The following is a 15,194-nucleotide window of genomic DNA, read 5'->3' as shown; positions in this document are numbered from 1 at the left end:
TTTTTTTAAAATGTTATTTGTGATAAGGAAACAAGCTCAACACTTTACTTTCTAAATAATTAAAATAAACAAAATTTTAAAATCAAACAATAACACTGTCTACCTCCAAAATAAAGTCCCCAGTCAAAGAAAGAAAGAAAAAAAATCAGGAAGAGAAGCCAGGGTGATTTAGTGGGCAGGGTTTCCAGTGAAGGGCCCTGCAGGAGTGAAGGCTTCTGTTAGCTGGCTGCATCTGGTGAAGGGCCCCAGTTACTGTCTCTGGGCCTGGCTATGGAGAGACTTGATTTGGCTGTTTGGACATGCTTGCGTGTTCCTGAAGATACCAAGTACAGACACCTTTCTGCCTCCGCTGTTTCTGTTTCTGTCTGATAGAAGAAGCTGCCCACTGGCTTTCTTTCTTTATCTACCCGTATTGGAGGGTGAAAGGAGCCAAGGCTGGTTCTTGTTGCTCTTTCATTTGGGTGTGGAACATCACCGTGGATAAGGGCGGTGGTCTCTGGTTCTGTGCTGACACGCCTAGACTAGGGAGTGTCCCTTTGCATAATTATCCCAGTATTTGTTTGCAGGGGAGTCTTTCTACTGCCTCTCCTGTAGCCTGTAGACAGTGTAGCTAGGCAGGGAGGGACAACTCTGAATATGGAGGAACATTCCAGTTCCGAAGCAAACTGCTGCTTGGAGAAGTAGCCCCGAAGCCCTGGCTGGTTTGCTGCTACATAAGAATCTCTTTGGTGAAAGCACTGATGAGCCTCTGGCAGTGAAGACGGCCATAGGGAGGCTCTGGCCCTCTGAGGTTTTCACCTTGGCAGCATGCAAGTCATGGTTGTCTGGGGTGGTTCATTAGCTTCTTGGGGACAGGACTGGTCCTGGCTATTTATTATGGATTCTGGACCGAAGGAGGCATGATCGTCACCCAAAGCTGCATCTTCTCTTACAGAGAAAGTTCACTCTTGTGACCAGGAGAGGCAGAGTGCCCTGGAAGAGGCCCGGCAGAATCCCCGTGAGGGCATTGTGATCCCAGAGTGCGCCCCTGGTGGGCTTTATAAACCGGTGCAATGCCACCAGTCCACGGGCTACTGCTGGTGTGTCCTAGTGGACACGGGGCGCCCAGTGCCTGGGACGTCCACACGGTAAGACCTCTTCTCAGAGCATCACCCGGGGACCAGCTTCTGATTATGCTGTCATTGTTGTCACTGCCCTGCTTCTCAGAGTCGGGTCGCGGGAGACTGGGGTCTCATTCCAAAGCAGATGAAGGTCTAGGGACCTGGATTCTGACCACAGACCTGTTCCTTTCTAACTGTGGACCTTGGAAAACTACTTCATCTCTCTCAACCTCAGATCCTCGACAAAAGGCTTTTTATACCACCCAGGTTATGAACAAAGCCCTATATATCAAAAAAAGGTCCCATGTGCAGTTTGGAGATGGCGTTGTTATCACGCTTGCATGGCTAAAGTGACATGCCTAAACATGTCTCAATGGGAGCATTTATGCTGGATCGTCTTGTAGCTGCTGGACAGTTCAGGGACTGTGTTATCTTCCTCCCTGAGGGCTCTCGGCTTAGTGGTTACACAGATCATTCCCGGGCAGTAGTGGCTGAAGAAGACTCAGTTGCTGGTCCCCCACCTCGTGTCTCTGTCTCTCCTCCCAGCTATGTGATGCCAAGTTGTGAGAGTGAAGCCAGAGCCAAGAGTGCCGAGGCGGACGACCCCTTCAAGGACAGGGAGTTGCCAGGTAGGGGACACTGCCCTGCTACTGCGGACACCTTCGCTTCTCTGGATTTCTGGTCCCCTCTATGTACAGAGGCTACTGTCTTTTCCCAACTGGCAGTGTAGAGCAAGGCATGCTGGGAAGCTCCATCACAGGCGCATAGACCCAGAAGCCATAGAATCTGCATCCGGAATTAGTCCTGTGCCCTTGAGAACATTGCTCCCCTCCCATGCTCTTTCCTCCTCCTCTGCCCTTAAAACTCTGTCCCTGGAATTTGATGGCCATTCTCCTTCTTGGTGAAGTGGGGAACGATATTTTGAGGTCTGTGAAACAAAGGTAGCTTACAAGGAGTGGCTTCCCTGAGGGGTCTGGGTGGCATCTGCCACCTGTTCTGCGGGATGCTTTTATGATAATCCTTGTTGACGCAGCTTGGCCACTAGGGGTGACAGGAGAGATACTGGCAAGAGCCTAGGACCCCTAAATTGCCACTAGATTGGGTTTCCCCTTATTTGTAGTGAACTTTGAGTCACAGTAAGAATTCTAAATACAGGATATGTGGATTGCAGACTCTTCCCTGCAAGTCTCTCTTTTTAATGACTATTCTAGAAAAAGCCCAAGCACAGGGATGCTTTCTCCCAGGCGATTCTGTCTTAGACCCACACGAGGAGTATCTCTGGAGAAAACACCCCACACCTCTGCAGAGGTGGGAGCCATCCAAGTTCATGCTCATTAGCAGTTTTTACTCAGTACAAAATTAGGTCTCTACTGATGAGAACCGGTGTCATCTTCTTATTATCCATCAGGACTCCAAAGTGAGAACTGGGAGCAGGGAGTCCCAAAAGTTCGGGACTTTCCATGTGAAGTCAGTAGAAATCACTGTCACGAAATTGGAGGCCAGGGTACCTTCTTCTGGCCACCCCTCAACAGGGTGAGGATAACTATTCTACTTTGTGTCAGACGTGGTGTAACCCAGTGCTCAGGGGCATGAGGTTCACAGAGTAAAGGAGACGAGCCATGTGACGATAAGGGAAGGCATGCACATAGAGATTCAGGGGAGGTCCTCTCAGGAGAAGAGGGAGGCACTGTGGGAATGACAGCAAGAACCCACTTTAAGGTCTACACTGCTCTAAGAGATCATAATTAACTCGAGACCTCAGGGCTCGGAGAAAGAAGGGCCTAGCTGCTGCAGCGGTAGAGGCGGGGCTGCGGCTATGCAGGTAGGTGAGTAGGGCTCTCATTGCTGCAGTGGTGGGGGCTGTTTCCCCAGCAATGCTCATCTTTGTGGCATGGATCTGGGACAGGCGCACCTGTGAGGAGACTTAGCCATGTTTGGGCTTTTGCTGGAATAGTGAAACAAGAATAGGAACTGTGGGAATTCACAGAGGAGTCCAGTTATCATCTCAGCTGGGAAAAGATGGGCAAAAAGAGGAATTTTTAAAAAAATTTTGGTAGGTCCACTCAAATCAGCTGGCAACATGAGAATTCTCTCCCTCCATTTTGCTTCATCAAGGCTTTGTTCTTGCCCCTAGAGCGGCGTTTTTCATATGAACAGTGCCTGTCTGGTTATTATCTGGGGTCCTTCGTCTCGGCACGTTATTGTGAAGTCTGTGAGGTCCCTCATCTGCTCTCTCCCTAGCATTTACATGGTGCCTGCATTGGTACTCAGCAGTACGTCATGGGACAGAAGAAAGCTGAAAGCCTTATTATCCTTTGGGTCTGGTGTTCCCCTGTGAATTAGGCATGGGGAATGGTGGAGGGTTGTAGCAATCGTTTGAGCAGCGAACACATCCCCAGTCTTTGGCCGGACAAAGACTCCGAGGGAATGGTGCTTGAGGAAGCTGTTGCCTTGGTAAGTGACCTGGGTTCTGCCTTTAAATCTCCTCTTTTAGGCTGTCCCGAAGGCAAGAAGATGGAATTTATTACCAGCCTGCTGGATGCTCTCACCACAGACATGGTTCAGGCCATTAACTCAGCAGCGCCCACTGGAGGTGGGAGGTGAGAATGCGAGCGAGACTCAGGTGCAGTACAGTGCAGTCCTGGAGACTCTGCAGATGCGAAGGGGGGGCTGGGAGAGAGGCCAGGGGCTGGAAGCCTGTTCTTTGCCATGCGCCCGCAGCTTTGTTCTACTTGTCGGTGAAAACTTTCCTGCTTCTTAGTCTCCAAAAATTTTGATCTGCTCCTCTAGCTTTGATAGCAGGGTTTGCAGGCCTATTGGAAAACTTACAGATATTTTACCCAAAAGGGGCAACATAAAAGTGAGAGTCTTTTCTGCAGTAGTGGGGAATTGAATCCAGGGCTTCACAGATGCCAGGCACGCATTCTGCTGGAGATACATCCCCAGGAGTGAAAATCCTTAAAAGCAGGAAGGGTGATGGGCATCGGATGAGGACAGGACACCCAGGCAGAGTGGGGAGGACCACAGGCATTAGTGATTTCTTTTCTCCCCTGGGAAGGCAGGAGTCATGTGTCCCTTTGACCTCCTGGCAATCACGAAGAACTGTGGACATTAGAATCTCATCTTCCCGTAGACAAAGTGGACTTGTTTCAGGAGTCAGTATGGTAGCAGAAGTAGTACCAGAGCTGAAATACACACATTCTCTGGTAGCCAGACTCTCTGCAGCCAACTGATTTGGGCCCATTGTGTCAGTGGTTGGAACATCTGTCATGCATGCATCCATCCTCTGAGCACTCTTTGAAGTATGTCAAGTCCTTGACCATGGTATGCAGGAGTAGGAGGGTGTCCCTCCCCTCAAAGAGGACAGAGGAGTGAGTATACTAGCTCACAGACAGGTATTAGATGTTTCGAATGTGTGGTAAGTGTAGCTTCGTATGGTTGGGCTGGGAGATGGAGAAAGAGGAAGAACAGGAGAAGCAGAAGGAAGATGACAGAGCGATGATGAAGAGATGGAAGAGGATGGTAGACTCCTGGTCCCCAGGCTCTGTGAGACACGCTAGGGAAGACTTGCACTTACAAAGCCAGAGAGAAGGTATAGCAGGGGCTAGAGGGGTCAGGAAGGAGGAGTGGGGGTTTTAGATTCCATAAAGCAGCAGAAGGGGTACCAGGGCATGGTACCAAAGATGGGCAGCTAGCACTTGGCTTGTGTGACTCACCAAAGTGGCCCTGATTCCCCAGCATCTCCCTGGAAGCAGAGCTGCTGGAAAGAATGACAAGGACTCTAGTCCCCTTAGAAAGACAAGTGTGGCAGTGGCCACTGGCAGGGATTTAGGATGGGGCTTTAGACCATGAGCACAGCTGTAATGGTTTTGCATCCCCAGCTGGACAAAGTCAGCCAGCTGGAGAATTCCACTTACATTGCATCAGGGTTATAGTGCTCCTGGCCCAGGTGTGTAATAATCTAAATTCCACCAAAGGACGAGTTAGTAGGGAAATGTGCATGCGTGTGTACAGTGGACTAGTTTTTCGGTTTCCGGTAGGCAACTGTGCCACGCTGAGGACACTATGCTAAGTGAAATAAGTCAAAGGACAAGTGGCCGTGGTTCCACTTGCGTGGGCCAAACCTGAAGAGTCAGGGTACAGAAACGTGCTTGTCAGGGCTGTTGGGAGAGGGAAATGGAGGGTTCACTTGTTTATTGATTTATTTTTTAATCCATTTTGAACAAGGGCCTTGTTCTTGCTGTGGTTCCCCTGCCTCTGCCTTCTGAGTGCTGGGATCACAGTTGCATGCAATCATACCTGCAGAAATGGAGACATTTTAGTCGATAGGTGTCACACTTCAGCCAGTCACAATGGTTAAGTTGTCATCCTGATGGTGCTTGGCACAGTAGTGCCATGCTCTGATTATCCTGTTAGGAGCATAGAGTTCACGATCTGGGATCTCACATAGACAAACTTAAAAAAAAAAAAACAAAACAGTGTACTGGCTATATTTCTTTAAAATAACTTGTCCGGGTGCCTAATCTGAGCACTTCAGGGTTCCACGAGGTCAAGGCTGGTTTCTGGTAATGGCTGTTTCCTCTCACCTGGGGCATGCTGGCCAGGCCTCCCTCTCCGGAAGCACAACACAGAATCTGAGAAAGATGGAGACAGGGTCTGACAGGTCATGGATGAGAGCTGCTCCCAGGCTTCCCCCAGCGTCAGCAGCTCACATCTGAAATAGGGGCGATGCACCCGGTTGTCAGGAGGAGGGGAAGGGTTGAGTGTTGCAAATGCACATGATCACATGCCTATCGGCGAGCAATTGCCCTGAGCTTGCTCAACAACAGCTGTCTGATGAAAACCCAGGCACAAAGTGCAGTTGTCCCTTGCTGTCCTCCGTATCACTTCTCATGGTTTCAGGTGTTCACAACCAACTGCAGACCAAGACAACTGATTGGAAAATTCTAGAAAGAAAGCAATCTATAAGCCTATGATAACTTTTATTATGATGTTTGTTATAATGATCTTACTATTGGTTATATCTGCGGCTTCGTGTATACATGTTCTTCATTTGTAATTAGGATTTGTTGTAGGTACATATATGAGGAAAAAAACCAGTGCATTTAGAGTTCTGTATTTTATGTTGTTTAGAAAAAGGAGAGAAAACATAAATAAAGGAGGATGCACAGGCACAGAAACCTCAGGTCTGGGTGGGACTGTATGGGCCAACCCATCAGCTCAGGGGTTCTGGCTGCAAGTTCTTTCTAGGCCCTGTAGAAACACCCTCTCTCCTGGCTTCCACAGGAGCCATGGGCCTAGGACTGTATGGTCTTAGCCGTAGGAAGGGGATCGTAGACAGGCCCCACCACCAAGGGAAGTTAGGATTGGTGCTCTCATGTCACAGGACAAAGAGATTTTTACAGGCAATAAAACCCAGGAAATTTACAATGTCTTTCATACCAGCGTATCCTTAGGGAAGTATGTGAAAAAAATTAACTCCTCTTTTAGGTGTAATTTTTAGGGTCAAGGAAGTTTTTAAAAAACACTTCCCAAACCACGGTTTTCATTTTAAACTTTTATTAACTTGCTCGTGCTTGGTTTTGACAGGGTTGAGAGGTTTGGACTATTTGGGTATATGTGTTACCCAAGGGCTGGATTTTTAATCAACAGGAAGACAAGATAGACCAAGAAATAGTTTAGAAATCAGGCAAGAGTGGAGTGAAGAAGGAAGAAAGTGGGCAAGCATTGCACGGGGCGGCACCAGGGTTGCTAGCCCTCCTGGGCTCTCCTGGATCTTTCCACTGCATTGAGCGGAAGCCCCAACTTGTACCCGAATGGCCCTCAGGAAGGTCCTGCTGGCCTCTTGCTCTTCTCGGTCCCCTCCCACTGTCATGGTCCTTCCAGCTTCCTTAGGCTACACTGGTTGTCCTGGGACCCTCACACTAGCTGCCCCTCCAGTCGAGAATGCCATCCCCCTTTTCTGGTGACTGTCTGGCATAGTGACAGACCCCCTTTCTCAGAGGGCCTTCCCTGCTGTCTTCCTAGAATTTAGGTCCCATAGTAGATACTCAACATGTGCCGACGAATGCTTAGCCAGAAGGATGGTAGATACAGTAGACAGGGGTAAATCTGATAGTCCAGTTACTATTGCAAATCTAAATGTAAGGCTGGATGCAATAGGGAAGTTTATTATGATTCTTTTATAAGCAGGGTCTCCAGCCCTCTGCCTCAGTATGATGGACTTGGGATGCTGTATAGACAGACACTTGCCAGCCATTCTTCTGTGATGGAGGGATGGGGGCAGCAGATCTGGAATAGGGCTGATGAAGCTAATCAGGAAATGCAGAATTCCTGGGTGTTGGACTTGGGTTGGACTTGAGAGCAAGGGTTGCAGGCATATCCGAGGGTAAAGAAGCCATATCCAACCCTTCCCTCTCGGGGTTTAGCAATTAAAGCAGGGCATCAGTGGACACCAGTGGGAAACAGTCCCTCATGGAGACTGTGGGAAGAAGGGAGAGAGAATGTTTGGGTGGTGTAGAAAGTCAATCATTCCCTCCCTCAACTCGTCAGACATGGTGATTGTCATACATGGCTTTGCACTGACTCTTACTTCTCAGCCTACCCTTGGTATAAGCTCTATGCTTGTTCCTGGGGGGCATCTGAAGAAAAGGGCACTGTCCCTGTCATGGAGGAGAGGTATATACCCAGGAGATTATATTATATAGCCAGTGTAATCACAGAGGCTGGTAAGAGGTTCCAGGACTCAGGGCAGGGAGGGCATGCGAGAGCTGACAATAGAGGGGACATTTCACTTACACAGGGGGAAAAGCCTGACCCGGTTGTACCAGGAGCGAGGGCTTCTCAGCAGAGGAACATGTCGGCAGTGTGCGATGAATGAGGTGGGGCAGATGGAAGGAACGGCAAAATGGTATGATTAGGTCTGGGGTGTGGTGTGGACAAGTCGGAGGTAGAGCTGCAGAGGTGGACAGAGCTCGAGTTGTGTTGGGCCAACTGAGTCACGCCAGAGGCATCAGGGACCGTGGTGATTGAGAGAGCACTTTTGAATGACCATCCTGATGGTATTATGTTGCAAAACCAGGGGAAGTTACCAGGGGACCAGGAAAGCAGTTGTCAGTAAGAGGGTAATGGGAGCACAACTCAGTAGTGAGGGATGATTGACTGAAGAATCCTGCATCCAATAAATAGATTTCTCAAGACTGGGTAGATGCAGGGAGAGGGAGAGAAGAAAGTGCCAGCTTCCCCTTCTGGCCTCCTAGCCTGATTCAGTGACCAAAAACAGTGCTACCCAAATCTAAAATTAGACAACGTAGAGTTAGTTGGGTGTCTGTGGAAGCTTCTGTGACGGGTACACTCGAGGGGGCACTGCAAACTTCTTTCAGACCGTCCGTCTAGAAGGAAGGCTATTTATCTAGGTGTCAGTGTCTAGAGCACTCTGGGGACAGCCAGCCTTGTCTGTGTGAGCCTTCTACTCCTTCACATGCTTCCTAAGAAAAGGGCTGGTGGAGTGGCCTCATCTTCTTGGTTCAGTGCAGATGGTGCTTGCTGATGGCTTTGCAAAGAAGAGTCTGGAATGTGGCTGACTTGGCGTTTCCCAGCTCCACCCGCACAGCTGCTGGGGCTTGGACCCAGCTCCCGATGGGGCTCAGTCGGTCTGCTTGGCTTGGCTCAGGACTCCTGGCCAGCCCTCCTTACCTTCTCTAAAATTGCTTAGGACAGCAGAACTGGGCCCCAGATCTTGGCCAAAGCAGGTTGTGGTAAATGGGCTTGGCTCTTCCAGCTATGTGTTACAGCCAAAACCTGCCAGGGCCAAGGCCACAGAATCAAAACTGAAAGTGCCGCAGAAGGATGCCTTCACCACCCTGAAAATTGGGAGAAGGCTGAGTGTGTCTGTTCAGGGAGGGACCTGGCCCTCCTGGGTTTCCCTATCCCAGAGGGCAAAAGTTACTAAAATAGGCCAAAGGCAGAGTCACTGAGCTACTTATATCCTGAGTCTAGAATGAGGTGTCATTTGGTTGTAGCTTTTCCACACTACAACTGAGAAAACTTGGGCGTTCTACCTACTCAGGTGTTCATTTCAGAAGAACTTCACCCAGGAAGGGGTCCCTATAGGCATCAGTAAATGCGGTTGATCTCAAGGAGCTGTTGGCTGTGCCAGCCTAGGGTCCCAGCTCCATGCTGCGGAACAACTCTGAGCCCAGCAGTTCTTGGCCCTAGGAGTGTGTGTGTGTGTGTGTGTGTGTGTGTGTGTGTGTGTGTGTGTATGTGTGTGTGTGTGTGTGTGTGTGTGTGAGCTCAGACGTTTGTAGAAGGATGCCTCCAGAGAGCTGTTGAGATGGCTGTGAAGGAGAAGGTGGCTTGCCACCAAGACTGAAGGCCCGAGTTGGATTCCGAGCACCTCTAGGGTGGAAGGAGAGAACTGACTACCTTGGGTTGTCTGCAGACTTCCGTGTGTGTACTGTGGCATGTGCACCCACACTCATGTGTTCACACACACACACACATGAATGAACGTAAAAAAAGAAAGATGTGAAAGGTCGTATTTCAGAGAGGTGTGAGAACTGGAGGGGCTGCTGGGACGTGACTTTGAGGTTAGGGTATAAATGGCAGGAGTCTGTGCTGTCAGGGTCTCTGGCAAAGATGGATTGAGAGGCTCCTGGAAAATCTGGGGGAGACCTTATGTTCTGCCTCGCCTCTACCTGGCACTCCCCTGCAGTGGGAATCTCAGAACTGCTCATTTCACAGAGGTCTCTGGTGCCTTTTCTTGCACATGCTCAGTGTTGGTCTGGCTATCCCAGAACTACTGATAGATCAGAAGTATAAAGGTTCTTGGAGTTTGTTCTGATAGAGGTATTGGGTTCCCAAGTTTGCCCCTGCTGTCACCAAGCTTTGGCTAGAATTGAGATATTGGAATTTAAGGGGACCTGTGGAGATCAGAAGGGCTCAAAGCAATGCCTTGTGATCTCTGGGATGGAGGTGGGGATTGGGACAGAGCAGAGCCCTTAGTTCCTACATGGTAGACTGTGGGTTGGGGCTTGGAAGGATCTCAGAAGGCCTCTCCTGAAAAAAAGGGTCCTGCATTTAGCCCAGCGTTCTGCTGTGGACTGGCAGCAGACAGACTGTGCAGGCTTTCAGTGGGGAGTCAGGGCTGCTCTGCACTGGGATGTCTTGATGGGAGAGCAAAGAGGGGGTGGAGGAGAGGCAGGATGGCAGAGGTATGAGGCCTAGGTGATGATCACCCCCTGACCAACTCAGAGCTTGCATGGTAGAAAAAACTGCTTCTTGGTGCAAAATAGCCTCAAGGTAGGTAGCGAGAGCTCTGACCACAGACTTGCAGAGAACAGACAGTCGGACAGGAGAGCGCTCCTGGAACACGTGTTGGAGGGAGACCGCCTTCCCTGGCAGGGCCTCTGGGTGGGATGACCTCATTCCTTCCCGTCTCAGCAACCTAGACTTTATTATTCCAGCCTTTAGGTAGACATTACGCTATGCCGAGCCTAAAGGTTAAAGGAAGAGCTGCCTTTGCCTTGGGGCTCTCACAGCTCCCTGACTGCCCCCGCCCCCCCCCCCCCCAGGGCCTTCTGGAGTTCTTTTCTCCTCCAGAGCCTGGGGCCTCCCTGATGCTTCCCTTCCTGCACCCTGAGCATCCCTACAGAGTTTCGGCCTGCCTATCTTGTGCGGACTGAAGGGGCAGCTAATAAAGAAAGAGGAAAAGCACTTAGACACAGGTGGTGGCACCCTGCAGAGAACGCCAGCCGGCCTCAGACTTCCTGCACCTGGCATCTATGGCAGATTAAGTCAAAACCAGTGACAGCTCAGTGTGGTGCTGTCACACCTTCCCTAAGGTTCTCTCTGGGTGGAAGCTGTCAGGATGAGGTCCTACTGACATCCTTCTTAGAATCCAGGATGCCAGGGGATTTACCCAAGACGGAAGCCACCTCATTAAGAATGGACAGGATGCTGGCTTTTTTGTTGTTGGTGGTGTTTGTTTGTTTTTTGGTGATGCAGCTTCTGTTTGCATGAGCTTCGTGTCCCTTGGGAGTCACTGTGAAGCAAGATGGGGTTTTCCAGCTTGTTCTTGGGCAGGGATGAGTAGTAATCCTGATCCCCTCCTTTCTAGATAAGAAAGCAAACCCAAGAGGGGTGTGGGATGTCACATCGTCAAGTGCTGTGGACGTTCCTTTCTATCTTCAGTGTGTGCTATGGGTCCTGGTCACCTGGTGTAGGGCCCCTGCTTACCAGTGAACTCCTATATCCATGCCCTGTTGCAGACCCTGCATACCAGTCATTTGAAATGTATGGGATCTCAGCCTCAGCCTCATTTTCCTCCCCAGGGCAGTTACCCAGGCATTTGAATATGGATCCTAGCTCATAGTGTCAAGCCTTAGGATCCAAACCAGGATACTCATGTGTCTCTTTTCTTCTGCTCAGAAACTCCAACCAACCCCTCTGCAACTGACCTATCATTGACTTTAAACACTATAAATATTAGTGTCTCTTTGACTTCTCTGAGTAAAGATAGTGCATGAATAATTAAGCAATAAATGAAACAGGTGGACCATTGTATGTACTTATACATGTAGATGCTGGCCTTGTAACTTCGTGGTTGCAGATATGGACTGTGTCAGATATGGTCATCGCTTTGTATCTGGGTACAAGGCATGTTTCTGGTCACTCTAGTTTCTCTAAGAATTGGCTGGGGCTCTGGTTAGCATATGATCTCCTAAACCCACCCCAGACCTCCTGAGTGGAAACCTTAGCCTGTAGGGACTCACCCCAGGTCTAGAGTTTGTTTGCTTTAGAATCCCTGTTTGGGATTTAGAATCTCTGTTGGAGGTAGGGTGGGGGGAGGGGTGGCTCAGCAGGCAAAGTACAAGCAACAAACATGAGAATAGAGTTCAGGTCTTAATAATTAATGTAAATGCTGGGAGTGCACCTATAAGTCCAGCATTCAGAAGGTGGGCACAGAGCTAGACCATCTGTGTAGGGAAGATGCGCCTTTAACCGAGAGACTGCCTCAATGAGTCAAGTGAGGGAGTGATGAAGGATGACTCCTGACATGAATCTTGGACTTCCACACATAAGCACAAAGCCACCGGTCATGGGGGCATCGCACATTCCTTGTGCCCATCGTCATATTTTGGGTTCTGCTCCTCTGAGCCAGTGAACAGCTAGGGGCTAGACTGACATCTCCAGTCCTGGTGCTGGGTGTGTTGAATACTTAGTGCTGGTTCCCATACACAAGCTCAGGAAAGCATCCTATTTGGCAGTGATCTGTGGGTCAAGAGGACAGTTTAGATCCTAGACATGGTTTCCTCAGGTGGATTAAATCTCGTTGTTTTTCTTGAGTGCCTATCTGCACAAGAAATATCCTGGTTTGAATTTCAGAGGGTGAGGCAGATCAATGAAATAATGATCACTTAGAGTCCCCTAAGGAAAGAACTATTGCTACCTGATGGCTGGTAGCCCAGCATAAAGATGGTCTCGGTTTGGTCTCTGTTGCTGCAACAAAAATACTCTGGGCTGGGTAATTTATAAAGGAAAGAGGTTTATTTTGGTTCACGGTTCTGGAAGTCCAAGAGCATGCCGGCATCAGTTTGTTTTCTGGTGAGGGCCTCTTAAAGCTTCAATTTACTTGTGGTGGAAAGCAGAAGTAGAAAGTACATGCGAAGACGTGGGGGCAGGTATCTGCGTCACGGCAGCCTGCTCTTGTGAGACCTAACTGACCCAGTCTCTTAGGAAGGCAATTAATCTCTCTTCAAGGGTCTATCTACCCTCACTCCCCAACACAAACACATTGTAACTTCAGTATGAGTTGTCAGGGACAAATGCCTAACCGTAGCAAGCCCCCTGGCATCTGGACATTTGGGGGAGAATCGTAGCTGGGTGGATGGCTCTTACAGGATCCTGAGTGGTGCTCTGTGGGGTGGGGTTGTCTGTCCATGGCCCAGGTTCTCAGAGCCAGATCCCAGTCACACCCTGGAGGAGCGGGTGGCACACTGGTACTTCAGCCAGCTGGATAGCAACAACAGCGATGACATCAACAAGCGGGAGATGAAGCCCTTCAAGCGCTATGTCAAGAAGAAAGCCAAGCCCAAGAAATGTGCCCGGCGGTTCACCGACTACTGTGACCTGAACAAGGACAAGGTCATCTCCCTGCCCGAGCTGAAGGGCTGCCTGGGTGTTAGCAAAGAAGGTGAGTCCTAACCCCCATCTGCCTGGCCTGAGGACAGGGACCAAGGGCTGTCCTGAGGAATGAGGTCCTAGGCATCTGTGTGTTGTTCACCAGCTGTTTACTGGTGTGGGCTGTACTTCAGGGCCAGCTGCCTGCTGCAGCCGTAGAACTGACTGATAGGGTTCCTATTCTTACACAGGTCACTGAGGAGATAGAGTAGTTATTCACGTACTTTGTGATCAGTACTATGGGAATGTCTTAGTTAGGCAGGCCAGACTGCACTCATACATCATAGCTCAACTTAGGAGAACTTGCTTATCTTTTATCTTGTCTGTGGAGTAGGGCAGCATAGTTCCAGACTGTGTGTGTGTGCAAACACGCGTGCCTGTGTGTTATATGTGGGATGTATGTGTAGGAGATAGACTAAGAATAGGGACTGTTCTACATACCTCAAGGAATCAAACTGAAAATGATCCTGCTGCCTTCATCAGTGGGCCTTCAGGGTCACAGTGTGGGTCTGATTTATCCCCCTCCATCACATAGAGTAAGCTTGGGCATGTGAGGTAATTCTCTGGGACAGTCTTAGAAGTGACCTGCACATAATTTCTCATAGTTGACGGACCGGAACTCTGTCACTGGGCTATAGCAACCATAGGGAGGATGGCAAAAGGCAAGGTAAGGCTAGGGAATGCTTCACTCGATAGCGAGGAGCCCCTGGGTCGGGAAGGCCCACCCAGGGACACTTGGAACTGAGTGAGAGATGTCGAGGCCAGACCCTGTCCCACTGCATCCACTTTTTGTGCTGGGAGTTCTGGATGCTCCTCCAACCCAAATTCAGCCAGAAGCAGGGTGTAGATTTGAGTCATCTGAACAGTTTTTCCCAGAGACCCCTGGGGTATTTCCTGCTTCTTGCCCAACCTACCTTCCTGACCTCCCCTGACCCCCACTTCAGAGGTGACTGGAGCACCTGTGTTTGCACATATGATTGTGACTTGTCTGCACGCATCTGTAATTTGCATGTATTTCTCTGGCATGTCTCTGTGAGCATGCTGTTTAGGTACCTGTCTAAGAGCATCTCTATCTGTGTGTGTATACACGTGGATGTGTCTATGCCTGCTTTAAAAGTTATTATTATTTTTGTGCGTGTATGAGTGTTTCCCTCCACATACGCATATGCCCGGTGCCTGCAGAGGCCAGAAAAGAACCTCTTGGAACTGTAATTACAGACAGTTGTAAGCCACCATGTGGATGCTGGGGACTGAATCTGGGTTCTCTTGTTAGAATAGCAGTGCTTTTAAAGTCTAAGCTGTCTCCATAGCCCTTTATGCCCTATTTAAATATTTATGACTAAACATGTGTGTACATACTATGTGTGTACGTGTGCATGCGTGCGTGTGTGTGTGTGTGTGAGTGTGATAGAATGGGTTGAGTAGAGCATTGGGGTAGGAGGCAGGTGCAGGGGTACCATTAAGATTGGAGTGGGGCGCTATGTAGATGGAAGGCCCACAGAGAGCACAATGGGATCCCTCTCTCCACTCCATTCCTCCATACAGCACAGCACACACTGCCTCTAGGAGTTTAGGGTCCAAAGCTTTATGTTGCTCTGCAATGGAAGAGTCTAGACGAGGCAGAGGGGCAGTGGTTTGCACTTGTGAGACAGCCATGCTGCCAGTGCTTGGCTCTCCCGTAGGACTCTGAAGTCTAACTTCTGTGTCCTCCATGAAGAGGACCCAGAGTGAAAAGACTGTCTCTTGTGAGCAGGCCAGCCTTGTCTGGGCCAGTAAAGAGAGATGCTAGAGAGGAATCCGGGGCAGTGGGGCGCAGATGTAGCCTTGTTGTCTGAGTCAGAGAGGAATCCGGGCAGTGGGGTGCAGATGTAGCCTTGGGGTTCTGTAAGCAGAGGTAAGGCCTGCTGGGAG

At 49.6% G+C, this 15,194-nt stretch overlaps 1 protein-coding gene across 2 annotated transcripts in view; it reads left to right on the top strand.

Annotated features, from left to right (window-relative positions):
* Smoc1 (SPARC related modular calcium binding 1) overlaps positions 1–15,194 on the top strand; it is a 155,509-nt gene that overhangs the window by 137,262 nt on the left and 3,053 nt on the right. For both annotated transcript variants that reach the window (XM_038337263.1, XM_038337262.1), the window contains exons 8-11: positions 935–1,127; positions 1,647–1,729; positions 3,595–3,700; positions 13,052–13,296. In XM_038337263.1, the coding sequence (XP_038193191.1) occupies positions 935–1,127; positions 1,647–1,729; positions 3,595–3,700; positions 13,052–13,296 (627 nt within the window). The remainder of the gene's footprint in view (positions 1–934; positions 1,128–1,646; positions 1,730–3,594; positions 3,701–13,051; positions 13,297–15,194) is intronic.

Source organism: Arvicola amphibius, chromosome 7, assembly GCF_903992535.2.
Source record: "Arvicola amphibius chromosome 7, mArvAmp1.2, whole genome shotgun sequence".
Lineage (NCBI taxonomy): Eukaryota > Metazoa > Chordata > Mammalia > Rodentia > Cricetidae > Arvicola > Arvicola amphibius.
This window is presented reverse-complemented; position numbering and strand designations above follow the sequence as displayed.